General features: G+C 45.2%; 1 protein-coding gene across 1 annotated transcript in view; it reads left to right on the top strand.

Annotated features, from left to right (window-relative positions):
- Positions 1–23697, top strand: part of LOC138301518 (parathyroid hormone/parathyroid hormone-related peptide receptor-like) — a 198893-nt gene that overhangs the window by 168087 nt on the left and 7109 nt on the right. Inside the window, exons 12-13 of the mRNA XM_069242032.1 lie at positions 11238–11379; positions 16365–16406. Coding sequence (XP_069098133.1) covers positions 11238–11379; positions 16365–16406 — 184 coding nt within the window. The remainder of the gene's footprint in view (positions 1–11237; positions 11380–16364; positions 16407–23697) is intronic.

The following is a 23697-nucleotide window of genomic DNA, read 5'->3' as shown; positions in this document are numbered from 1 at the left end:
AAGACTAGGGTAACCAAAACTTCCACTGGGGGTGACCAAAAGAAAGGGGTTACAAAAACTCCCCAGGAGAAAGTGGGTGACACTAGAAACAAAGAAAAAGAGTCCTCTGTAGGCCCCCAAAAACCAGAACAGGTGGGTGGGCCCCAAGACACAACCCAAAACAAAGGTGGGTACCAGGGTAAAACTGGGATACCACTAAGGCATGGTGCCACAACTGTAAACAGTCTGGGCACCACACCAAGGACACTTCTTGTCCCAAAAACAAACCCCAGAACAAAATTCCAGGGGTAACCAGTGTAGCCATGGGAGATGACTCCTCAGATGAGGAGGTCTTCATAGCCTTCAACTGGAAACAGGGCCCAACAGGTGAGTTGGAGATTCCAGAGGGAAGTAGACACTTCCACCACCTACTGGTGAATGGAATCCCAACCACTGCCCTGAGAGACACTTGTGCCAGTCACACTATTGTGCATGACAGGCTGGTGCTCTCAAACCAGTACATCCCAGGTGAGACTGCCAGGGTAAGAGTTAGCCTAGACAGGGTCACTAAGAGGCCTGTGGCTTTAGTGCCCATAGAAGTGGGTGGCACTCTTAGCTGGAGAAGGGTAGTAGTCAGTACAGACCTCCCCCTTGATTGTCTCCTTGGAAATGACTACCCAGAGGTTAGTCAGAGCCCAAGAGAGGAACTGGTCCAGTGCCAGTCCTCTCCCAAGGATTCTGGAGTGCCTGCCTCTGCAGTAAATGCAAGTAGGCCCCAGAGGAAAAAGAAAAGGAAACAGAGTAGGAAAGGTGGACAACCTTTAGCCAAGGTTCCAGCAAGCCAAGGAGATTCTGCTCCAGTAGGGGAGAACTCCAAAAATGGCTCTGATAAAGTCCAACCTGACCCACAAGAAGTCCTGGCTAGTCAGGCAACTGTTAAGCCTGAGTGGGTGGCTCCTCAGCTAACAGAAGAAAGAGTGGAAGAAGGGTGTTTACTACAAGATGTGGTAACCCCCCACTCTAATACAGCAGACAGGCACCCTGAACCCAAAGAAGCCTGTAACTTAGCCCCTTCCCTTGTAGGTGAAGAGCTAAAGGTGTGGTTCTGGGCACTGACAGCTGTCAGTGGCCTCTGCTGGGTGTTAGCCTTTATGGCTGCACTATCCTTGGCATGGTGGTCTGACCCCATGCCAAATAACAAGTTAGGCCCCCTGACCCTGTTGGTCATGGTGGGGTTACTCCAGCTCTGGGTAACCTCTTTGGGTAAGCTAGGGGTGACCCTGGCTAAGATAAGATTAGCAGAGGTGGATACCTCTGACCTCAAAATAGAGAGAATGGGTGAAGACATAAAAAGCACAGACAAGAGGCAGTTCAGACTAGGTCCTATCACTGTGGAAGTGGGTCAGTTCCCCAGAGGGAATGACCTGAACAGGAGGATGTAAGGCAGAGTAGGCCCTGCAACAAACCAGCCATTTCCTCTACTCTTCCTCGCCTGACAGACTAGGAAGACTCTTCCAGCGTTGGCTGAGTCTCCTGGCCTGTGGGCTGGGGGGGGCTTGTGTAAAGAAATGGCTCCCTGTTGCAGTTACCCCCCACTTTTTGCCTGATACTGATGCTGACTTGACTGAGAAGTGTGCTGGGACCCTGCTAACCAGGCCCCAGCACCAGTGTTCTTTCACCTAAAATGTACCATTGTATCCACAATTGGCACACCCTGGCATTCAGATAAGTCCCTTGTAACTGGTACTTCTAGTACCAAGGGCCCTGATGCCAAGGAAGGTCTCTAAGGGCTGCAGCATGTCTTATGCCACCCTGGAGACCTCTCACTCAGCACAGACACACTGCTTGCCAGCTTGTGTGTGCTGGGGAGGACAAAACGAGTAAGTCGACATGGCACTCCCCTCAGGGTGCCATGCCAGCCTCTCACTGCCTATGCAGTATAGGTCAGACACCCCTCTAGCAGGCCTTACAGCCCTAAGGCAGGGTGCACTATACCATAGGTGAGGGTACCAGTGCATGAGCATGGTACCCCTACAGTGTCTAAACAAAACCTTAGACATTGTAAGTGCAGGGTAGCCATAAGAGTATATGGTCTGGGAGTCTGTCAAACACGAACTCCACAGCACCATAATGGCTACACTGAAAACTGGGAAGTTTGGTATCAAACTTCTCAGCACAATAAATGCACACTGATGCCAGTGTACATTTTATTGTAAAATACACCACAGAGGGCACCTTAGAGGTGCCCCCTGAAACTTAACCGACTGTCTGTGTAGGCTGACTAGTTCCAGCAGCCTGCCACACCAGAGACATGTTGCTGGCCCCATGGGGAGAGTGCCTTTGTCACTCTGGGGCCAGTAACAAAGCCTGCACTGGGTGGGGATGCTAACACCTCCCCCAGGCAGGAGCTGTGACACCTGGCGGTGAGCCTCAAAGGCTCACCCCTTTGTCACAGCCCAGCAGGGCACTCCAGCTTAGTGGAGTTGCCCGCCCCCTCCGGCCACGGCCCCCACTTTTGGCGGCAAGGCTGGAGGGAACAAAGAAAGCAACAAGGAGGAGTCACTGACCAGTCAGGACAGCCCCTAGGGTGTCCTGAGCTGAGGTGACTCTGACTTTTAGAAATCCTCCATCTTGCAGATGGAGGATTCCCCCAATAGGGTTAGGATTGTGACCCCCTCCCCTTGGGAGGAGGCACAAAGAGGGTGTACCCACCCTCAGGGCTAGTAGCCATTGGCTACTAACCCCCCAGACCTAAACACGCCCTTAAATTTAGTATTTAAGGGCTACCCTGAACCCTAGAAAATTAGATTCCTGAAACTACAAGAAGAAGGACTGCCTAGCTGAAAAACCCCTGCAGAGGAAGACCAGAAGACGACAACTGCCTTGGCTCCAGAAACTCACCGGCCTGTCTCCTGCCTTCCAAAGATCCTGCTCCAGCGACGCCTTCCAAAGGGACCAGCGACCTCGACATCCTCTGAGGACTGCCCCTGCTTCGAAAAGACAAGAAACTCCCGAGGACAGCGGACCTGCTCCAAGAAAGGCTGCAACTTTGTTTCCAGCAGCCTTGAAAGAACCCTGCAAGCTCCCCGCAAGAAGCGTGAGACTTGCAACCCTGCACCCGGCGACCCCGACTCGGCTGGTGGCGACCCAACACCTCAGGAGGGACCCCAGGACTACTCTAAGACTGTGAGTACAAAAACCTGTCCCCCCTGAGCCCCCACAGCGCCGCCTGCAGAGGGAATCCCGAGGCTTCCCCTGACCGCGACTCTTTGAACCTAAAGTCCCGACGCCTGGGAGAGACCCTGCACCCGCAGCCCCCAGGACCTGAAGGACCGGACTTTCACTGGAGAAGTGACCCCCAGGAGTCCCTCTCCCTTGCCCAAGTGGAGGTTTCCCCGAGGAATCCCCCCCTTGCCTGCCTGCAGCGCTGAAGAGATCCCGAGATCTCGCATAGACTAACATTGCGAACCCGACGCTTGTTTCTACACTGCACCCGGCCGCCCCCGCGCCGCTGAGGGTGAAATTTCTGTGTGGGCTTGTGTCCCCCCCGGTGCCCTACAAAACCCCCCTGGTCTGCCCTCCGAAGACGCGGGTACTTACCTGCAAGCAGACCGGAACCGGGGCACCCCCTTCTCTCCATTCTAGCCTATGTGTTTTGGGCACCACTTTGAACTCTGCACCTGACCGGCCCTGAGCTGCTGGTGTGGTGACTTTGGGGTTGCTCTGAACCCCCAACGGTGGGCTACCTTGGACCAAGAACTGAACCCTGTAAGTGTCCTACTTACCTGGTAAAACTAACAAAAACTTACCTCCCCCAGGAACTGTGAAAATTGCACTAAGTGTCCACTTTTTAAACAGCTATTTGTCAATAACTTGAAAAGTATACATGCAATTTTGATGATTTGAAGTTCCTAAAGTACTTACCTGCAATACCTTTCGAATGGGATATTACATGTAGAATTTGAACCTGTGGTTCTTAAAATAAACTAAGAAAAGATATTTTTCTATATAAAAACCTATTGGCTGGATTTGTCTCTGAGTGTGTGTACCTCATTTATTGTCTATGTGTATGTACAACAAATGCTTAACACTACTCCTTGGATAAGCCTACTGCTCGACCACACTACCACAAAATAGAGCATTAGTATTATCTATTTTTACCACTATTTTACCTCTAAGGGGAACCCTTGGACTCTGTGCATGCTATTCCTTACTTTGAAATAGCACATACAGAGCCAACTTCCTACAAATCCCAAATTATATGATTCAAAAAAGCAAACCAACATCATAGATCCCCCAAATCACCATGTCAAGATAATAAAAGTGCTACTAGTCACCAGTTAAATTACGTGTTCACAAATAATTGCACTCACATATGTCAATGTGGCCCGTCCACCAAAATTCTCTGTGCTAATAACAAAACACCCTATGAGCATCCTCCAAACAATAAATCAAGTGAAATGTTGGTGAAAAGCCACAAATAATCTGTCTTGGAAAGCCTTGTCTCTTGATCATACCTTATAAGCTTCCAATTTCAAATAGTTTTAAATTACTCCAAAAGGTAGGTATTGTTTCTAATATGACTGCTCAGTGCAAAACATCATGCCTATTTAAACAAAGAAAAGCACAACATTCAACTAAATATATCACGAATGACCCGATTCCACATAAATAAATAAGTTGCAATTATGTAACTTACATCTAATTCCTTGATTGTTGTATGCTCAGTAATTGAAAAGACGTTTCATTCAAAGTTATATATAAATAAAAATGTTGAGTCTGTAATCCAAGTTAACTATTATTCTAGATCTCAAAGGCCAAAAACAGTTTAGAAAATATTATCCCCTGCTTCCTTACCTATTAGGCTGCAAACGATCCAAATACGGCGTCTAATCGCTTGGAAACGCCATTGTTGCGAGTGCGCACAAGCGCGCCTCGTCTCTCCGGAGATTAAATCATTTCCGGGAGCGCGAGATCACCTCGCGCAATCAACATAGAAGACGGACTGTAGTCCGTTATTAAAACAAAACGACGTTGCGCAATGCAGCGCCACACTGTAGGTTCATAACTCATCAATTTCACGCACAGGGGCTAAAAAAAGGGGCTTCCGGACATCTAATAACAATATATCTTCCAACGACAAGAGACTGGAGATCATTAATTTGCAAAAAAAACACAACTATATAATACCAGTGCGTCTACAATAACCGTGTTTTGGAAAAGAAAACAGTGCTCATATCTTGTACATACAAGTGTACAATACCTCAATCATACAAACTAATTAGCACTCACTGTGACAATTACCAATTAATTCTCAATCTGAAAAGGAAACAACTCCCATGAAATACCAACCACTATTAAGCATCTTAACTGTTCTAGGCTATATCACCAAATAGTACCAAAGCATCTGTATATAATTACACATGTCGTCGTCCTAGTTATAATCAGGGCACCCATCTTGAAATCAAGTGAACAAGAGAAAACAACAAATCGAAAGAGCGAAATTAAAGGAAAGATAGTTAATGGTCAATTACACTAATAAACTCTTAAATTTCCAAATATTATCCACTGATAGAGTAGTATCAAAGTGTGAGAATTTTGGTTAATAATTACAATATTTGTACACATGAGTTGAAATATGAAACAAACGTATCCATGTATTTTAAACATAAAGTTGACTGGTGATTATCACTTTTGTATTAACTTCGATCACCCAAAAAGAACTCCAACTCCCTGTCAGAGTTAAGGCCCGATTCCACAGCCTTTAATCTCATTATCCAAGTTGCCTCTTTCCTACGTAGCATTAGTTCTCTATTTCCCCCTCTTGGGTTGCGGGGAACATGTTCTAGTAGCACATAGACTACTAAAAGAGGGTTTTAGCCCCGCCCTAGATCCACACACTAGGTTAAAATAGAGAGAAGGGAGTATTAAAAAACTGTAGCATAACAAATACTGGAATAGGAGCATGGGCCATGAATTACCTCCTGAAGGCAGGGATACCTAAAGACACCTCGAAATTTTGGAAAGTATTTAACCACCCCTTTTTAGTGATTCCTCAATTTGAGCTATTGAGGCTCTGTTCCACATGAAAGAATGGGTAAGGGACTATTCCCAACATTTTTCCACTGATTTGTGTGACGAACATCCCTCAAATACAGATGTAAACTCTCAACCGGTCACTGAAGCAACCTCAGACATTTACAATTCAGTCTTGTCACAGAGGTAACCATAGCAATAAAGCAGAGACCTTCGGGGAAGGCCCCCGACCCGATGGCGTTCTTGTTGATATTTTTAAGCAGAATGTCTCCTTCTGGGCACCAGCCATTACAAATGGCTTGAGAGCAGCTGTGGTTGGTCCCATTCCAACATCTTTAAAGAAAATTAATATAGTGCCCCCTTTTAAAAAAAGGTGACAAAAACTATCCCAGTTGTTACCGCCCAATTTTTCTTTTGGATTCCACTACCAAGGGGGCAAGTTGTATTATCCCATCTCGGAAAATGGGCATTGAAACACAATGTCATATCAGAGACTCAGTTTGGATTGCGATCAGGGATAGGAACGGTGGAACAATGTTTCAACCTTTACCAACCAGCAGGCAAATAGGTCAAGGCTGAGGTAGGAGCATTACGTCTAGCCTAATAGAACTCTCCTGTGCCTTTGACCTGGTGAATGTCTCAAAACTATTGTAATTTTTTGAGAGTATGGGAGTTGAAAGGGAACTCCTAAATCTGATTAGGTGCTTACACAAGGCACCTCAGTGAGTGTGCGTTTGCGCTGGGGGGGAGGTGCGCAATGCCAATTCATTCTAAACGGGTTGTGAGAAAGCGGTGCATATTGACTTCCTTCCTATTTTTATTATATATCAATAAGATAGAGCACATTTTATCTCTTAGAGGAAAGGATATACCTAAGATGGGAAACTGCCCCATATTGATTTTATGATATGTGGATGACGCAGTACTCGTTGTGAGAACATCTGATGGTCTTCGATTGCTTCTTAACTTATTTCTATAATTTATGCAACATTTAGACTTAACAGCTGATTCTTCAAAATCCTTTGTCATGACTTGTGGCCCTTCTAAGACAAAATCTAAATCTTATAACTTAGGGAGCACTGTGTTGGACAAGGTAGTCTTTTAACTGTTTGAACATTCTTTTTAATTCAGCGTTGAAATGGGAGCTTTTGTTTAAGTTTATATCACAGCAGCTACAGAGGCCTACAGAGGTTGTTTTTCGCTTTTCCTCTAGGCTGTGGATCAAACTCAAGTGATAAATGATTCAATTTTATAAGAGGAAATGCTTACCATGGGGCCTTATGGTGTGAGTATTTGGGGCTATCGCAACCCAGCCAGTGGCGTAACAAACCTTGAGGGGGCCCATGCAAAACTGCAAACTACAACGAGGGCCCCCCTTCCAGACTCACTCTTGAGCTTTCAGGCCAGCGCACTGTTGTAAGGGGGGCCACTGCAGTTCCAGGGCCCCATGACACCACAGGGCCTGCAGCGGGGGCCCTTTGTTATGCTGCTGAACCCAGCACCTTTGGAAGAATTGAGAATGGTTTCATTTGTAGGCTCTTAACAGACCCGCATAGTATAGCTGACCACATAGGCCACACTGAGTTGGGTTTAATGCTCCTGTGAGATGCAGTAGACTTGGCTTGTTTGCTGTTATCGGTTAATATATGGAGCAAAGTGGAAGCTGGTTTGGTTGTTCCTGACTGATTACCTAGGATTTGATAATAGGGATTGTATTCCATGGTTAGTTTATGTGAGGCAAACCTTTTCTAAACTGGGCTTGTCAGATAGGTTTCTCAATCCTCTTAGTATAGATAAAAACTCTAAGGAGCTTGTCAAATCATTTTACTATTGCTGGTGTTCAAACAAGCATAATAAGAAGACACAACTCATGAAATCGATGTCAAATTATTTAGTTATTTCCACCACTCTTGAGCTGCAACCATATTTGCACCTGATATCAGACTCCACTTATAGACAGCATCTCACTTGTTTAAGCTTGGGCACCTTGCATTTTGAGGTAGTGTTTCCTACCCAGAGACTTTGGTCTAATGCTCTTCCAAAATGCCCTTGTGACATGAATTGTAATCACAGCAAGGTGCACTTTCTATTGTTTTGCTCTTTATGTTCCTCTTCGCGGAAACAGTTTTTAGTCCTGATCCTACGAACAACAAATATCAGGCAATACCAGTTGGAAATGACCCACTTGCAATTTGTAAGTTCTCCACAACTTTTTTATACTGTGATCAATTTTATAAGAGTTGCCATCAGGATTAGGAATCGCCAAGGTGATACATGAAAACATTGGCATACAACTGTTATTATCCTATGTTATTTATAAACTCCTTTTAAATCATGTTATCAAGGACTTTTTAAATGCTGCTGCTTGTATAATTATTTGATTTGAAGGAAAATATATTGAATAACCGCTTCTTATGAAATGTATATATTTCTGCTCTTTTATGGCAAGATGTCGAGGAAATTTCCTGTACCATTCAAATTGACACGATAGGTCGTTTCGGTGGTAAAACAGACCTGTGTCACAGCAAAACGATCAAGGAATAAATGTTATCAAACACTTCATTCTCCAAAAGGTTGTCTCGCTCAGTGGGTGACTGAACACTCTCTGAGTGTTCACACACAAATGAGGATTTTATTGTAGTAAAGAAATGTTCAACTCAGCATCTCTATTACCTTCTCTGGAGAAACACTGAGAACAGGATCCCAAAGAGTCTTTATGAGCAGGTGCAGACATGAGGATTTCAGGTCCACTACAGCCCTAGTCCAACCCACCCCCTTAGAAAGACAGAGATATTATGGTGTAAAGTATGGTCACATAGATTTTTCTGTAGTGTTAAGTTGAGTTCTCCTGAGGCGGGATGTTATGTCTTTAGGCTGTGGTACTGCCTGCCGTGCTCACCCCTGCTTGAGGGTTAATTTCATGGACTAGTCCATGACGTATTCTAAATGAAATTGATTGTGTGGCTTCGCTTGCATGGCCCTATCAAGATAGCACTTGCTATTGGTATGTAATTTATAGGTTTCTCAGTCCAACTCACATGACGCTATTGTGGCACATATTCAGGCACAACACCATATGATGGTTAAAGTTAATTCCCGCACCTGGGGGTAGGCATGACTGCCATTTGCACTGGTTGTTTACACGCAATATTGTACCATGTAACTTGCTTTGTGCACTCTATACACATGTACTCCAATAGAAATATGTTTAAAAAAAAGTTAATTCCTGCACAAACACAGAATGGACAGTCTAATGAGAAACTGAAGCTAGTGGCTACGATTTATAGGCAAATGTGTCAAGTTAGGTTGATATCTATTATGACAGCGATTTTGGAAAGATGTAATTTATTTTGTATTAATTTGCGTATTAATAAACATTTATTAGTATGAATAGTGCTAGACCTCATTTTTTTAAATAGTTAATGTGAAAACTGTAAGAAAAGAAGAAATGGGCTAATGCACAGACAGACCCTTCATAGACCCTTTCTGGCGCTCGCAAAGGCAACGGCATTCTTTTAAGAAGAGAATTGGAAGTATTGTCTGAAGTGAAGAGCGGTTGGCGTGGAATGGACCAATTGAGGATGATATGGAGACCTTAGGTCCCCTGCAGGACACCATACTTGACTTTAATGTGTCAACCCCACAATTCAACTAGGCATTAGGGAAGGTCAGATGCATGCCCCGTTTTAGCATGTGGTATATGGACCTAGTAATGCAGCACATTCATTCTTCCACCATCCCTACCCAGGCATTTATAAACAGGTAAGAGGCCTAGGGTCCCTGTTGCCACAAATGTATTTATTATGTATCATAATGAATATCAAAAAGAACCAAAACCATGTCCTCTTTTCACTGGTATTTGCCACGAGGGCCTCAATTAAGGGTGGGCTGGTACACGGGTGGGGGGAGCGTTTACGGCACATAGCAAACACCAGTGCCACAGGTGAGATATTTTCTGAGTGCAGTAAATCCTTCTGTTCTGGTTTTGCCCACGATAAATGGGGAATTACATGCAGAAATTGTGTGCTTTTTCCAAATTCATCAAGATAAGACAAAGGACATTTTAAGATTGCATTCTTAAACTTTGGTACTAAAATATATTTACTGTTGATCAATAGCAGGTTATATGAAGTAAATAGCCGAAAATTAGTTACAGGAAAAAAATGCAGCGTGCTCTGTCATGCGTCACTGATCTAAATTGTAGTTTCTCGTCTCCTTTTCGACCTACGAGTAAGTATGTTTCCTTAAATTTCATTCCCCTTGTCCTGCTGAAGAGCTCCTCGAAATAACTCTGGAACATTGACAAAAACAGTCTTTTATACCGGCTTTTGTTTTTTCTTACGCGAAACACCAAATGCCACCGTTTTTTTGACTGCTCTCCATGTCTAATGTAGCAATTAAGACAGCCATTAGTGTGTTTCTACTTTGCCTTTCTTTACACACCAGGACACTGTGTCGTCATGCCACGTCTGTATTGTTTGTACTGTAGCACCTTTGCGGTATTTAAGGACATATAAAACTGATCATCATATTCCAAGTATTTGCATCCTACTTTCCCTTGACGTTGATTGTTTGCATCTTTGATTTACAAGGTGCACTTGTGCGAAAGAAATCGGGTACTTGGTAAAGCTGATAAAAGTCTAAAATAAGTATCAAACATAATCTATGTGTAAATTGCCAATTCGACATACCAGAGCTCCACCCACTGATTAGTTGGAGCATGTAATCTACAGTTCTCGCTTCGTTGTGCCAACTTCAGAGCGAGGCTAAATTGATGGAACAATTGGGAAAAATGTGCATTGTACAATTTGGGATAGGAAAAATGGAAGTGCAATTAAATTATATGTAAACAGCCAATACATTGAAGGATTTAGGGCCGGCCAGATATATCAAAGGTTTTTATCCATTCTGTGTCTATGGGAAAATGCTGTAGTGCTGTAGTGTGCTTTAAGCAGGTATAAAAACAAATTCACAGCTGTTAAAACAAATAGCTAGGTATGGGAAACATTATGTCCTCAGTTAGAATGTTTAATTGCCTCCCCTTCATACTGAAAACATTCCCCAAGTTATACCAAAATATTTTTTTACTTCAGAGGAAGGAATGTTATGAAACAGCTAAAGAAATCTTGTTTTGTGTGCTCTTACTTATGCAATAGTAACTGATGTAAAATAACCTAAACGTCAGTCTGATAATTAATTTCCTGTCTGTTCTGTGCCCACAGGAAGCTTCTGAAATCCACCCTAGTCTTGATTCCCCTCTTTGGGGTGCACTATGTGGTGTTTATGGCCATGCCTTACACTGAGGTGATGGGCATCCTCTGGCAGATTCAGATGCACTACGAGATGTTCTTCAATTCCTCTCAGGTCTGTTTCCGATCTCATCTGTGCTTCCTCAGTCAGAGGTCACACTTCCTGTTTGTTTCATGATCCACAGCACGTCAGTGTCGTCACTCATGACGTTGTTATGTTGTATCTAACATAGTGTCTGAATCTACTGCTGCCACCCTACTCGCTATGTGTTTCTATTCCCACCTCACTTCTCAAGTGTTTTCTGATTCTCCTACTACTACTGTCACTGAGCTTCCCACGTGTTCCTGATCTTTTTTTGCTTCTCCTACCTGGGTCACCTTACCCCCTATGGAGTTTCTGCTTCGCCTGTTGTCACACTCACCACAAAATCCCCATGGGTTTTCTAACACCTCTTCTGCCATAACTACAAAAATCAGTTTATTGATTTTTATTGTATACCACTCAGTGAACACAACTAGCCAGAATTTGAAATGAGAACTGGGCAACATTTGGTGTCAGAAAGTAGTTATAATGTTAATACTACCCCTGCTGACTGGAGCTCAGCTGCACCCCAGAAGGCCAATGGTGCCCCTGATATAGCGTGTAGTTGGTGCGCTTTCATGGCCTATATAACAGAAGCTGCACCTGCGCCATCCTTTGAGAGTGACAGGCCGACAGAAAACTAATTTCCTGATTTATAAAATGGAGGTAACATAAAATGCTGTAAAAAGCAGTTATGATGTCATTTTTACCACAAGGTCCACTGGAGGATTCCCAGCTGGAAGGCGACGTGGACAAGCTCTAGTGTGGCAGCGCTTATTGCCCCACATGCCTGAGAACTCTTCATCGGTGATAAAAGATAGGACCAGCCTCACCAGCCCAGCGCTGTTCATGCAGCGGGCCTTTTCAAGCTCTAGAGAGACAACAGATAAATAACACAGGGGTAAGAGTAGCAGTTAGTAGTACCAAGTGGCACATCATCTGCAAATCGATGCATCCACTTTTATGTCAGCTTCATATTGGGCACCTCGGACGGGAAAACCACGTGTGAGTTTAATGGAGTATTCAAGCACTGGCTCCACATTGGTATTAATGCTGCTAGTGCTGACAACTCACTGAAAAGCTTGACAATCAGTTGGAAATACTGGCAATAAAAATAGGTTTAGGTTACTTTCCTCATTTCTTAGCGTCTTTTAGCAAACCAGAAGCTGATATTTGTGACTTCATTCCTAGTTGCTGTTTCAGGGCTGGGTCCAAACCGGATACAGAGCCTAACTTGGCAAAAAGTAAGCAGTCTAACTTGCCTGGCTTCAAGCTACACTTAGAGCAGTTCCACAAAGCTCGGACAGATGTGCAAGAGAGAACTACAACCGGCTGTCGTCCTGTCCAGGCACCCTACAGCAGCAAGAGCAGCCTGAGGAAATGGACTACATTGGTAACTCTTCTCTCAGAAAGTCAATCCATTCTCAGGCTGTCTAGTCAGATGAACCAAGCCTGCCCTTGAAGATGATTGGAAGCTCCAATTAATAGGTTTCATTACTACCTCTCTGAGCACGCCTGTACTTCGACTGTTACCGACACCACATGACCTCAGGAACCAATTCTGGCTTAGCACAGAGCCTCTTTCCATAGCCTTTTTATTGTTAAGTGTTAGGCAGGAAGACCTACTCCAGGCTCAAGTGGGCTTCCTTGAGTCAGGGATGAAAGTAGCCAAACAGCCTGAATAGGAGCGCCAATATTGGTCTTTCACTTCAAATATATAAATTATCATGTGGCCTACCTTTATCTGAGGGGATTGCGTTCTACTGGTGAGGTGTCTATGTGCCAAGTCTCAATCCTCCCTGGAGACTACAGCCTGCCATGGGCCTTCAATATGCATTTGGAAGGGAGCTCTTAGCAGGAACTGGACACGGCGGGCCCTTGAAGCTCAGGCCCCTCAATATCAGCAAAAGAGACTGGATGTGTTAGGCCCCACCACCAAAGGAGGTGTGGGCTTGAACGTGCCAGCCAGCTCTCTCCCACGGAAAATAAGTTTCGTGTGGCTCACCACCATTGGAGTAAGTACGCAGCTGCGGTGCTGTGTGCTGTGTGCATGACCATCGATTAAAGAAGGAGTGGTGGCCCAGCCCATGGTGGTTGCAAGGGTGTGACAGATGAGTGTTTCACAAAGGTAGGGGTGTGTTTGTAAGGAACCACTCCTGCTATTTCAGACTCATTCTTGGTCCTCAGAGGATTAACGTAAATAATGAGTTTAAGTTGATCAGTACCCACAGATTCTTGTGCAATGCAGTTCATTTCTTTTATGTACTAGAAATGTTTGGCAGTCATGAGGAGGACTATTTATTCCCACCTAGAACACTATTTTCTACTTCTCCTTTTCGGGAGAAGGTGTCTCCCTCCACATCAGCATTTGATAGTCTTGTCGACCACATGCAATGGTGCGTCATAGATAAGCACAAAGCATGTTTTGGGCTCTCTCTCAGAGGTGTGGGTGTATCTCCCGGAGGGCACTGTATCGTTCTTTGTCACTATCCCATGGGTTAAATGATCTGGAATTGGTGGTTGAACAAACAACTGCCGTACTATTCCAACCCCACATCAGACTCTCTGTCATCTTAAATTCCAGAAGCTAAAAACCTGGCTCTTCTGTTAAATGTCTCAGAATCACTGTGTTTTTCTGATTCATACTGCCAAGATACCCTTAGGAGTATCCGTCATGCTTTACAAAACTTCTAACTGCAGGTAACTTTGAGGCTAGAACAGGCACTGTGAGGCCAGGTATGGCTATTACAGTTCTGTCTATCCCTAGGGTGGTGACAAGGTCTCAAACACCACTGAATCATTGGGAGGACGAAGAGAGAGTGATCAGGCACCCACTTCTGTTAAAGAAACATGAGTGACAGGACTGGGCAATTGTGGATACCTGTGGGCCCCATTTTCTCTGAGCATTTTCTCGAATCCCCCATGATCTGCAATCTAAATTCCACACTGACTCCTCACAGCAGTGGTGCTACCTACAACTGATACACTGTCTGAAAAATCTACTGGTTCATGCTCCCTAGGTCCCACCATAATCAAGAATCCATGCCTCCCTGAAGACATGGGGCCAACACAGGAACATTCTCAGACCTTTGTAGCACTCTAATAAAATAATTTTTCCAAGGAAGATAAAAGAGCTTTGTAGGCCCATTGGCAGATGTAACTCAAAAACATGTGAGAATATTGGGTGATCAACTCTTATGCTTCAGCCACAAAGGCCTTCGTGAAAAACCCTAAAGTTTTATTGCTTCTCTGTGTACCACTGGATGCCTTTTCATTTGAAATCAGCCAGCCTGTACTTGGGTGTGAACTGCTGGATGTGCAGAAAACCAAACTGTGGCATAATCCACGTGCTAGAATCAAGCCCTAGGCTAGGAGTGTGCTGGTCGTAAATCTGGACTGACAAAAGCCATCCACAGCCACAGCTTACAGGCAAACATCTCTTTGACCCTACTGCATGACATGTCAAATACTGGAAACGTCTCCAGAAGGTGGGTAGTAGGCGGATAGCAAAAATCTGTATTCTAAGACACTAGAAGAATTCCGCAGCAGAGCCATAACAAGTGGATCTTTAAGATGGTTAAAGCGGTTGTCCCAAGAAAACGTAATTTACAAGTTACAAGACTAGCTTCAGATCTGGGGCCTTTTTTTCCAGAAGCCTTGAGATTCTCCCTTGACGTTAAATTATCTGGTTCCATTTGACGGATGATTACCACAATGTAAGTGACTCTCTTCGCTGCTTCCTTAAGATGATTATGTATAAAGTATCCTTTCTCAGGTCAACTGAGATCTATATCTGCATTCTGATCTTTCTGCACATTGCCTTTTTTCCTTTAACCACATACAATACAATCACTACAATTTCAACTCTGTGTCTCTTTTTGTGGGTTGCTATGTTTTATGAATGTGTCCATTTATATAAAAATGCCTTGCACTTAATACTTCAGATCATGACTGTTAGTTGACATATTCTATCTCTCCTACCTCCAGTTCTGTTACACTTGGAAAAGTGAAAATGTTAGTAAAAGATTGATCCAAAAATAAGGAAAGGTGTGGAGGAAGACATCACGTGTGTGGGAACTTGGCTCTTTTGACCTGTTCGGGTGGGGGAATCCTTATCAATTGCAGCTGCTCAAGTGGGTTTATAGACTGGGATCTTAAGTTGATGACCTTGACATTGTGGCAAAGTGAGCATGCAGACCCATGATAACTGCATTGGCTCCTGCCTGCAGACATACTCGATGGCCCCCCCCCCTTGGGTATCTTTGCAAAAATAGGGAAACCGTTGTTTAGAATAAGATGTTGAAGTAGATACTGTGCAGTAATTCCCCTCCTATCTCAGTTTAAGATAGTGGAATCCTGCCTTGTAAGACTACTCTTCCAGAGGAAACTGCCCACAACGCATTATGTGGTTATTCTTCAGGTGTCGGCAATCGTTAAGGGCTTCTTTCTGAAGGTAAGGCGGTAACCCTCTTCCCAGCCTCAGACAGCAGAACATGCCTTACCATTCGAGAGGGGGAGTCTCTGAACCTCTTGGACTGTTTCTCCCATCGTTCATCTTCTGTTCGCATCTGTTCGCAATTGCTTGTGTATATGTTGCTAACATCGATTCACTGGTAATCTATTTATAATTCAAAGGCTATTTCCATCTGACAAAGATAAGTTGACCCTAGATCCTCTGTGGTCTTTAACTCAATAAAGAGAGATACTCAGGTAAACACTGTTATGACTGTCATTCTTTCAATTCCAAATTAATTTGCAATAATTCATTAGAACATCTTCAACCTCGGACCCAAGCAAAAGTTGAATAGAACTCTTTCACCTGGCATCGAAGAACCTGAAATCCTCAAAGTAGTTCATGGCCCTGGGGTCTGAAGCTTAACATTCCCATCACCTCAGTAGTAAGTAACTTTAGTTAGGTTTCAGAAAGAGTGACTTTAGTGTTACTTTGCTGCAGAAGTATCAGGTGTCGGCCATCTCTCAGGGTTAGCTGGACTAATAGAGATTTTGTTTCTTTGCAGGGATTTTTTGTGGCCATCATCTACTGCTTTTGCAATGGGGAGGTAAGTTTATCTTGCAGATTTGTGGTTGCTAAGTGGAGGGATCTTATAACGAGCAGAATCTGTGTTCACAACTACAAAGGGGCTGGTTAATGGATAGTATTTAATGCAAGATAAAATACAATTTCTGGTTGCCTTAATTGTACTAATATCTCTTTAATTGGAATTGATTTATTAACTGAAGAACAAGTTTACTTACCCTTGGTGATGATCTCTCTGGTGGATACTTTTTCTGACCGCAGATTCCTTACCTTGTGAATAACCAAGGAGTCAGGGTGGATCTGGAAAATTTTAGAGCCATTCTCCTGCACGCTGCTGGGTGGATGTGAGAAATTTGGTTGTTCCTTGAGAGGGGTGTAACCCCTGTTCAAGCAATAGCCATAATCTCTGTTACTGGGAACTACTAAAGTCCCTAAATTAACCTGTGCTTAACCCTCTGGTAGCTTGGCACAAAAGCAGTCAGTCTTAACTTAAAGGAAATGTGTAAAGTATTTATGCAGCACACAAACGCAAAAAACACAACACAATACAAAAACCCACACCAGTTTCGAAAAAGAGTACATTTTAATACATAATTTGACTCCAAAATGACAAATAGCCAAACATTTTAATACATCATTTGACTCCAGAATTTTTAAAGTTTAAGGTAAAAACTAGCACATAAAAGTTCAAAGCGGCAAACGCGGACATTGTGTCCCTCGAGACTGGGTCAAAGTTGGAAATCCAGTCATGTGACTCAGGAACACACTGCAGGCACCAAATAGTTACTGTAGAAAAATGCCAACTTTCTAAAAGTGGCATTTAAAAAATTGAGATGTAAAATCAGACATTACCTTTAAAGAGGATTATAAATTACAATTTCTCAGACACAAACATGAATTTCCGACATGCTCCCAATCAAAGGTTAGCACTTATTAAATGTAATAAGGCACCCAATGTTATTCTATGAGTGAAGTAGGCCTCACAATAGCGAAAAATTTATTTGTGAGCCTTTCACTACCAGGACATGAAAAACTTAAAAGTGCCTTTCCAACCTTTAAATTGCAATGCACCCTGCACTATGCGCTACATACAGCCAACCTTAGGGATGGCATATCTAATAAGAGGGGAGTTTAAGGCGTGGCAACGGGGTTATTTTGGCAATTCAAATTGGCGGTTTTAAAATTGCTGTCAACATCAGGAAAGTGAGCGCTCTATGGGCGACTAAAATGCAAAAACCCAGTCTTTATGCAAAGGCGTAATTCATGCATTATGTTTATATGCAGTTTGTTAACCTTTTGCATTGCAGATTTTAACCTTGAAAACCACTATTAATGATGTTTGTAATAACTGTTCATTTGCAAGGTATTGCTGCAGGCTTACCGAGTGTGTCAGGGTGTGGTCCCTTTCTAGGACCTTCTAGAAGCTTTCCCTGCCCCATGACTGGGTGTTGTCTGTGGGCTGGGCTTGACTCTATATAAGGGAGTCAGCCCAGCTCCACGTGCTCACTATTCAGAGGTCCCAGTGCAGAGCAGCAGCAACTTCCTGAGCTCCGGTCCTGGAGGCCTACAATATTTCCAGGCCTGCCCCCATTATATTGACGATCCTTTAGCAGGGCGGTAAGGCGGAGGTCGGGCTGGGCCCCCAGCCCCTGTTTTCAAAGACATTTGAGTTTTTGGGCCTAGTTGTGAAACTCCTTGTGTGCATGATTGTGTTTTCATGACATTTACATATTCTTGTTTGAATCGGCAAGGTGCGCAATTCAATTCTGGGATATGATTCTTGACATTCAGATCGGCAACAGTGTGCGCGGTCATTTCATGATATTTGCATTGTGTATTTCGAATCGGCAAGGTGCGCGATTCATTTCCTGGCATTTAACTTTGACATTCAGATCAGCAACAGTGTGCGCGATCATTGCATGATATTTGCAATGTGTATTTCAAATCTGCAAGGTTCGCAATTCATTTCCTGCCATTTAACTTTGACATTCAGATCGGCAACAGTGTGCGCGATCATTTCATGATATTTGCATTGTGTATTTCGAATCGGCAAGATGCACAATTCATTTCCTGACATTTAACTTTGACATTCAGATCGGCAACAGTGTGCGCGATCATTTCATGATATTTGCATTGTGTATTTCGAATCAGCAAGGTGCGCAATTCATTTCCTGATATAAATACTCTTCACATTCAGATCGGCAGTGTGCGCGATGATTTCATGACATTAGCATTGTGAAACTTCGAATTGGCAGCAAGGTGTGCGATTCTTTTCTGGCAGTAAGCTCTTGATTTTCAGATCGGCTGTGCGCGCTATCTTTTTATGGCATTGAATACTTTGGTGTGCAGTGTTTGTTGAGGTGCACACATTTATCCTGAGCTTTTGGTTTTCTCGAAACGCTTAATTCAAAGTGCAGCATTCTTTGTGCTAATTAAGCTCCTAGTACATTTCCTGTTGTTTTTCATGGAATATTCAGATAGCCTTTGTCCTCCTGTAAAAATGCAGTGTTTATTCTGAAATTATTTTGAAGAAGGTTCTTGTATTCTAGACAGTATATGATATTTCCTGAAAAGCTCAAATGAAACATTGTATTAACCCATTCTTGATTTTTCCAGGTACCTAGATTTCTTGAGGCCTAGTTATAGTCATGTCCTGAGTTATCCATGATTACAGTATAAGAATTCTTAGAACCATAGTCTATTGAAAGTCAATGTGATTATATCTTGACATTGTGTTGTTTAACCTCTTGCTTCCTACATGTCTCCTTCCCAGCTGTTCCCTACCTAATACCCTTTTCCCCCATTTGGACTCTCTCAGGCTCTGTGGTATATCTGTTGAAGTTTTGGAGCTGTCTAGTGGTGGACATGTTGGGAACATGCGCAGGCTCCGAGGATCTGGTCTCCCTGACAATTGCAAACAGTTACAGTGGCAGGACTGAGATGTTTTAAGGGGTTATTTAAGTGGTTAGCACAATTACAGGCCTTGAGTATATGTTGTGCCACTTTAATAGAGACTTATAAGTAAATTAAATATGTCAATCAGGTGTAAGTCAGTTTTACCCTGTCCAGATGTGGCAACAGAAGATCCTCCCAACGCAACAGTTTGATTGGAGGACAGATGCTCATACTCAGGAGTTCTGGGTACCATAGTCTTGTGGCCACTAGAATGACTTGAGCTAGGTTATTTCTGATCTTCTTTGAAACTCAAGGCAGCTGAGGTAGTGGTGGAAAAACACTGAGCTCAGCACTAGCTAGAAGGTGTCTCAGAACGTGAACTTTTTTGAAAACTCCAGTGCTTAGAAGTGATGACATTGCACTTTATCGAATGTGGTGAAAAAAAGGGCTTTCCTCAAGGCTGTATGATAGCCAGTAGAACCTCCAGGTGCAGCTGCCATTCTTGATCCGCTTGATGCCTGAGTTTGTCCGTCCTTGCTTTTCAAGTTCCAATCATGTGGTTCACCACCAGAGAAATTCCTTAGTGGTCCACCCAATTCCAAAGGTGCAATCCATCCTGACACAAGGCACAGAACTCACTCTGCCTTGCTTGTGACAGCACCTACTTTCCTTTAATGGTAGGCAGGAAGACCTTCAACGCCAAGTGAACTGCCCTCAGCTGCAAAAAATTGATGGGGAGTTGTGAGGCCTCTAATGTCCACCTCTCCCAGTTGACCTCCCCAAACCAGCAGTGACACACCTGTGGCTACCATTAACTCACTAACCCTTGGAAAAGCTCTGTTGCTCCCCATTGCACAGCACCACCTGCAGGGGCGGCTCCTCCATAAGGGTGGAGGAGCGTCACCCCACGCCAGCAGCAGAAGCTGCAAACCTTTCAGAACGAAAGGATAATAAACTATGTTTATTATCCTTTTGTTCTGAAAGGGCGGGGCCAAGGCTATGATGTGCACTGAGGGTGAGTGCTCAGCACTCCACCTCAGAGCGCATGTGTGTTTCGGCGGCTGTCTTGGGCTGGCCAAACACGCATGCGCAGTAGGCTGTCTCCAGCCCAGCAACACAGTTGCCGGGCTGGAGACAGCCTGCACAGGCTCCCAGTCTGCCTGGGAGTGCCCTGGCTGGGCGCTCCCAACCAATCCTGATGCTGCTTTGAGCAGCGTCAGGATTGGCGGAGGGCAGGCTGGGAGCTTTTGCCTGAAGCGATGCTGGAAAGGAGAGTGGTGCAGGTCGGCGGATCAGGTAAGTTTTTATTTATTTATTTAAATAATTTAATTACCCCCATCCCCCTCCCCTGTCCCCCCTTCTCCTCCCCGTCACACTGCACCAGCCCCGCCACACCCCTTTTAAGCGTTGCGAGCCGCGACTGACCGCTGTCTGCTGCGGCCCCTCATGCTGCTCCAGGTTCTGCACGCTTCCTCATCCGAGTCCTTCCTCCACCCGCAGGCTCCTGCCTGCGCCACACCCCTGGTGGTCCATTGGTAAGCTCTGTCTCTGTTTTTCCTGTCTTCTGCTTTTTTTTACTTTTGCTTTTCCTCTATTTTTATTCTATTTTCTCCTTTTGTTTTCCATTGGTTTCTCGCTGTTTTCCTTGTTTTCCGCTTTCGTCTCTCCCCTCCCTTACCAACCCTGAGACTGCTCCATCACTGCAGCCCACCCCCTCTCCACGTCGCTTTCCCACCTCCTCCCTCTCAGCTGACGAACCCCTCCCACCTCCTTGCCCTTCTTTATGGTGAGTGCTGAGTGGCTGTACCGCTGATGCACTAAAGGCACGCCGGTCTGTGCTTGTCCGTGTCTGGACCGCGCCCAGTTCCACAGACCCTGGCCCCGTGCCTCTCATCGATATGACGCTGGCACCCTACACACCCTTAACACCGGAAGATCAACCGCCTGCCACCTCGCATTGCCAAAGGACACTTAAGGCCAGTTCGCCTGCTGCAACTCTGCCTTCTCTTGCCTCTACACTGGATCCTCCAACCACATGCCCACCCAGTACTGGAGCCAACCACAGCTGCTGCATCCTTCTCAACACTTGCTCCCTCATCAAATACGCAGTGGAGATCTGGGACCTGCTTTACTCTATCTCTCTAGATGTCACCTTCTTCACGGAAACCTGGATGACCCCCACCTCAGCCCCAGACATCACCACTGCCATTCTAGATGACTACAAAATCATCCACAAGGACTGCATCAACCAACAAGTAGGAGGCATCACCATCAGAAACGCCCTCCGACTCACTACTAGCACTGACAACCACGCTCCCGGCATAGAGCATCCCTACTTCTAGATCTAGACCAACCCAAACACCACTCTCTGCGGCACCCTCATCTACAGAACCCCTGGACTCTATCCACTTTCAGCAAATCCATAGCCAATCTCTTTGCACACCACACTCTCACCTCAATGGACAAAATCCTCCCTGGTGAAACCTGGAAAACCTCAATGACTGCAACAAATCTTCCCTACTACAGAACCTCACCACCCTGGGACTCAAACAACTGGTTACGTCACCAGCCCACTCAGGAGGACACACACTTGACCCCATCTTCTCCACAAGCAATGACATCCTCCTCTCCCACATCTCCGAACTGCACTGGACCAATTACCACTGCATCCACTTCTCATTCACCAAACCCACCAAACACCACTGTGCCCACCGCCACCAACGAAGAAGGTGGAACAAGGTCTCTGAAGGCCAACTCACCTCCGCCCTCTGCCAATCACCATTGCTGGCCACCAAGGATACCAACACATCAACACACAACCTCCACCAGTGGATCTCCGACTGCACCAACACACTGGCCCACCCTTAGCAAACCCTCCAACAAGCACCCCCCAAAACAGCCAGCTGGTTTTACCCTGCCCTCCAAGAGTCCAAGCGCACCTGCAGACAACTTGAGAGAAGATAGAGGAACAGCAAGACCCCAGCCGACCATGCAGCCTTCAAAATAGCCATCACCAGACACCACCACCTCATCAGAACCACAAAAAAATGGAGATTCAGCAACGCATCAAGGCCAATGCACACAACATGAAAGAACTCTTCACTGTGATCATAGAATTCCCCAAACCCAGCACGGACTCCACTGACATCCCCCCCCCCAAGACTTCTGCGACAACCTTGCCACCTTCTTCCACCACAAGCCCTTAGACATCTATGAAAGCTTCGCAAGCCAGGGGCCACCCACCCCCACCTACCCCATCCGCAACCACTGCACCCAAAGACTCCAGCTCCCAGCCGACCCTCCTCAATTGGACTAATCTCTCCACAGACAACACCCTAAAGATCATGAGAACCATCCACTCCGGATCCCCCTCTGACCCGTGCCACCACCACCATGGCCCCTAAACTATGTGGCACCATCAACTGCTTAATTGAGTCTGCCACCTTTCTGGATTACTGGAAGCACACAGAAATCAACCCACTGCTGAAGAAACCCTCTGCTGACCCGACATACCTCAAGAACTACAAACTCATCTCCATGCTCCCCCTCCCAGTCAAGGTCATCGAGAAGGCCATCAACACCCAAATTCATTGAAACCAACTAAACACTGGACCCCTCCCAATCAGGTTTCAGGAGCAACCACAGCACCAAGACTGCACTCCGCGCAGCAATGGATGACATCCGTACTCTCCTCGACCAAAGCGAAACCACAGCCCTCACCCTCCTGGACCTCTCCGCCACCTTCAACACCATCTCCCAACACACCCTCTGCACTAGATTCCATGACGCCAGCATCTGCAGCAAAGCCCTAGAGTGGATCCGCTCCTTCCTCACTGGCTGATCCCAGTGAGTCAGGCTCCCACTGTTCTCCTCGAAACTGACAGAGATCAGCTGCGAAGTCCCTCAGGGCTCCTCTCTGAGCCCCACCCTCTTCATCATTTTCATGGTGCCCGCTCGTTAGCATGGTCCGAAACCACGGACTCAACATAGTCTCCTATGTTGTCACCCAGCTGATTCTCTCCCTCATCAATGAGCCTATAACCACAAAACGCAACTTCCAACGGAATGAATGCAGTCGCCGCCTGGATGAAGGAGAGCTGCCTCAAACTCAACTCAGACAAAACCAATGTCCTTATCAGAGGTGCTATCCCCTTTGCCTGAGACAACTCCTGGTGGCCCTCAATGCTCGCAACCCCCCACCCTACTCCCACCAACCAGGCACACAACCTCAGCATCATCCTAGACTACTCGCTCTCAATGAATCACCAAGTCAACAGCGTCTCATCCTCATGCTTCCACATACTCCACCTGCTCTGGAAGATCTTCAGATGGATCCTGATTGAGTCCAGGGAAACAGTCACCAAGGCGCTTGTCAGCAGCATCCTATGCCAGCACCAGCCTAACACTCCAGAAGAAAC

This window comes from Pleurodeles waltl, chromosome 6 (assembly GCF_031143425.1).
Source record: "Pleurodeles waltl isolate 20211129_DDA chromosome 6, aPleWal1.hap1.20221129, whole genome shotgun sequence".
Lineage (NCBI taxonomy): Eukaryota > Metazoa > Chordata > Amphibia > Caudata > Salamandridae > Pleurodeles > Pleurodeles waltl.
The sequence above is the reverse complement of the archived record's forward strand: the minus strand, read 5'-3'. Positions and strand labels throughout refer to the sequence as shown.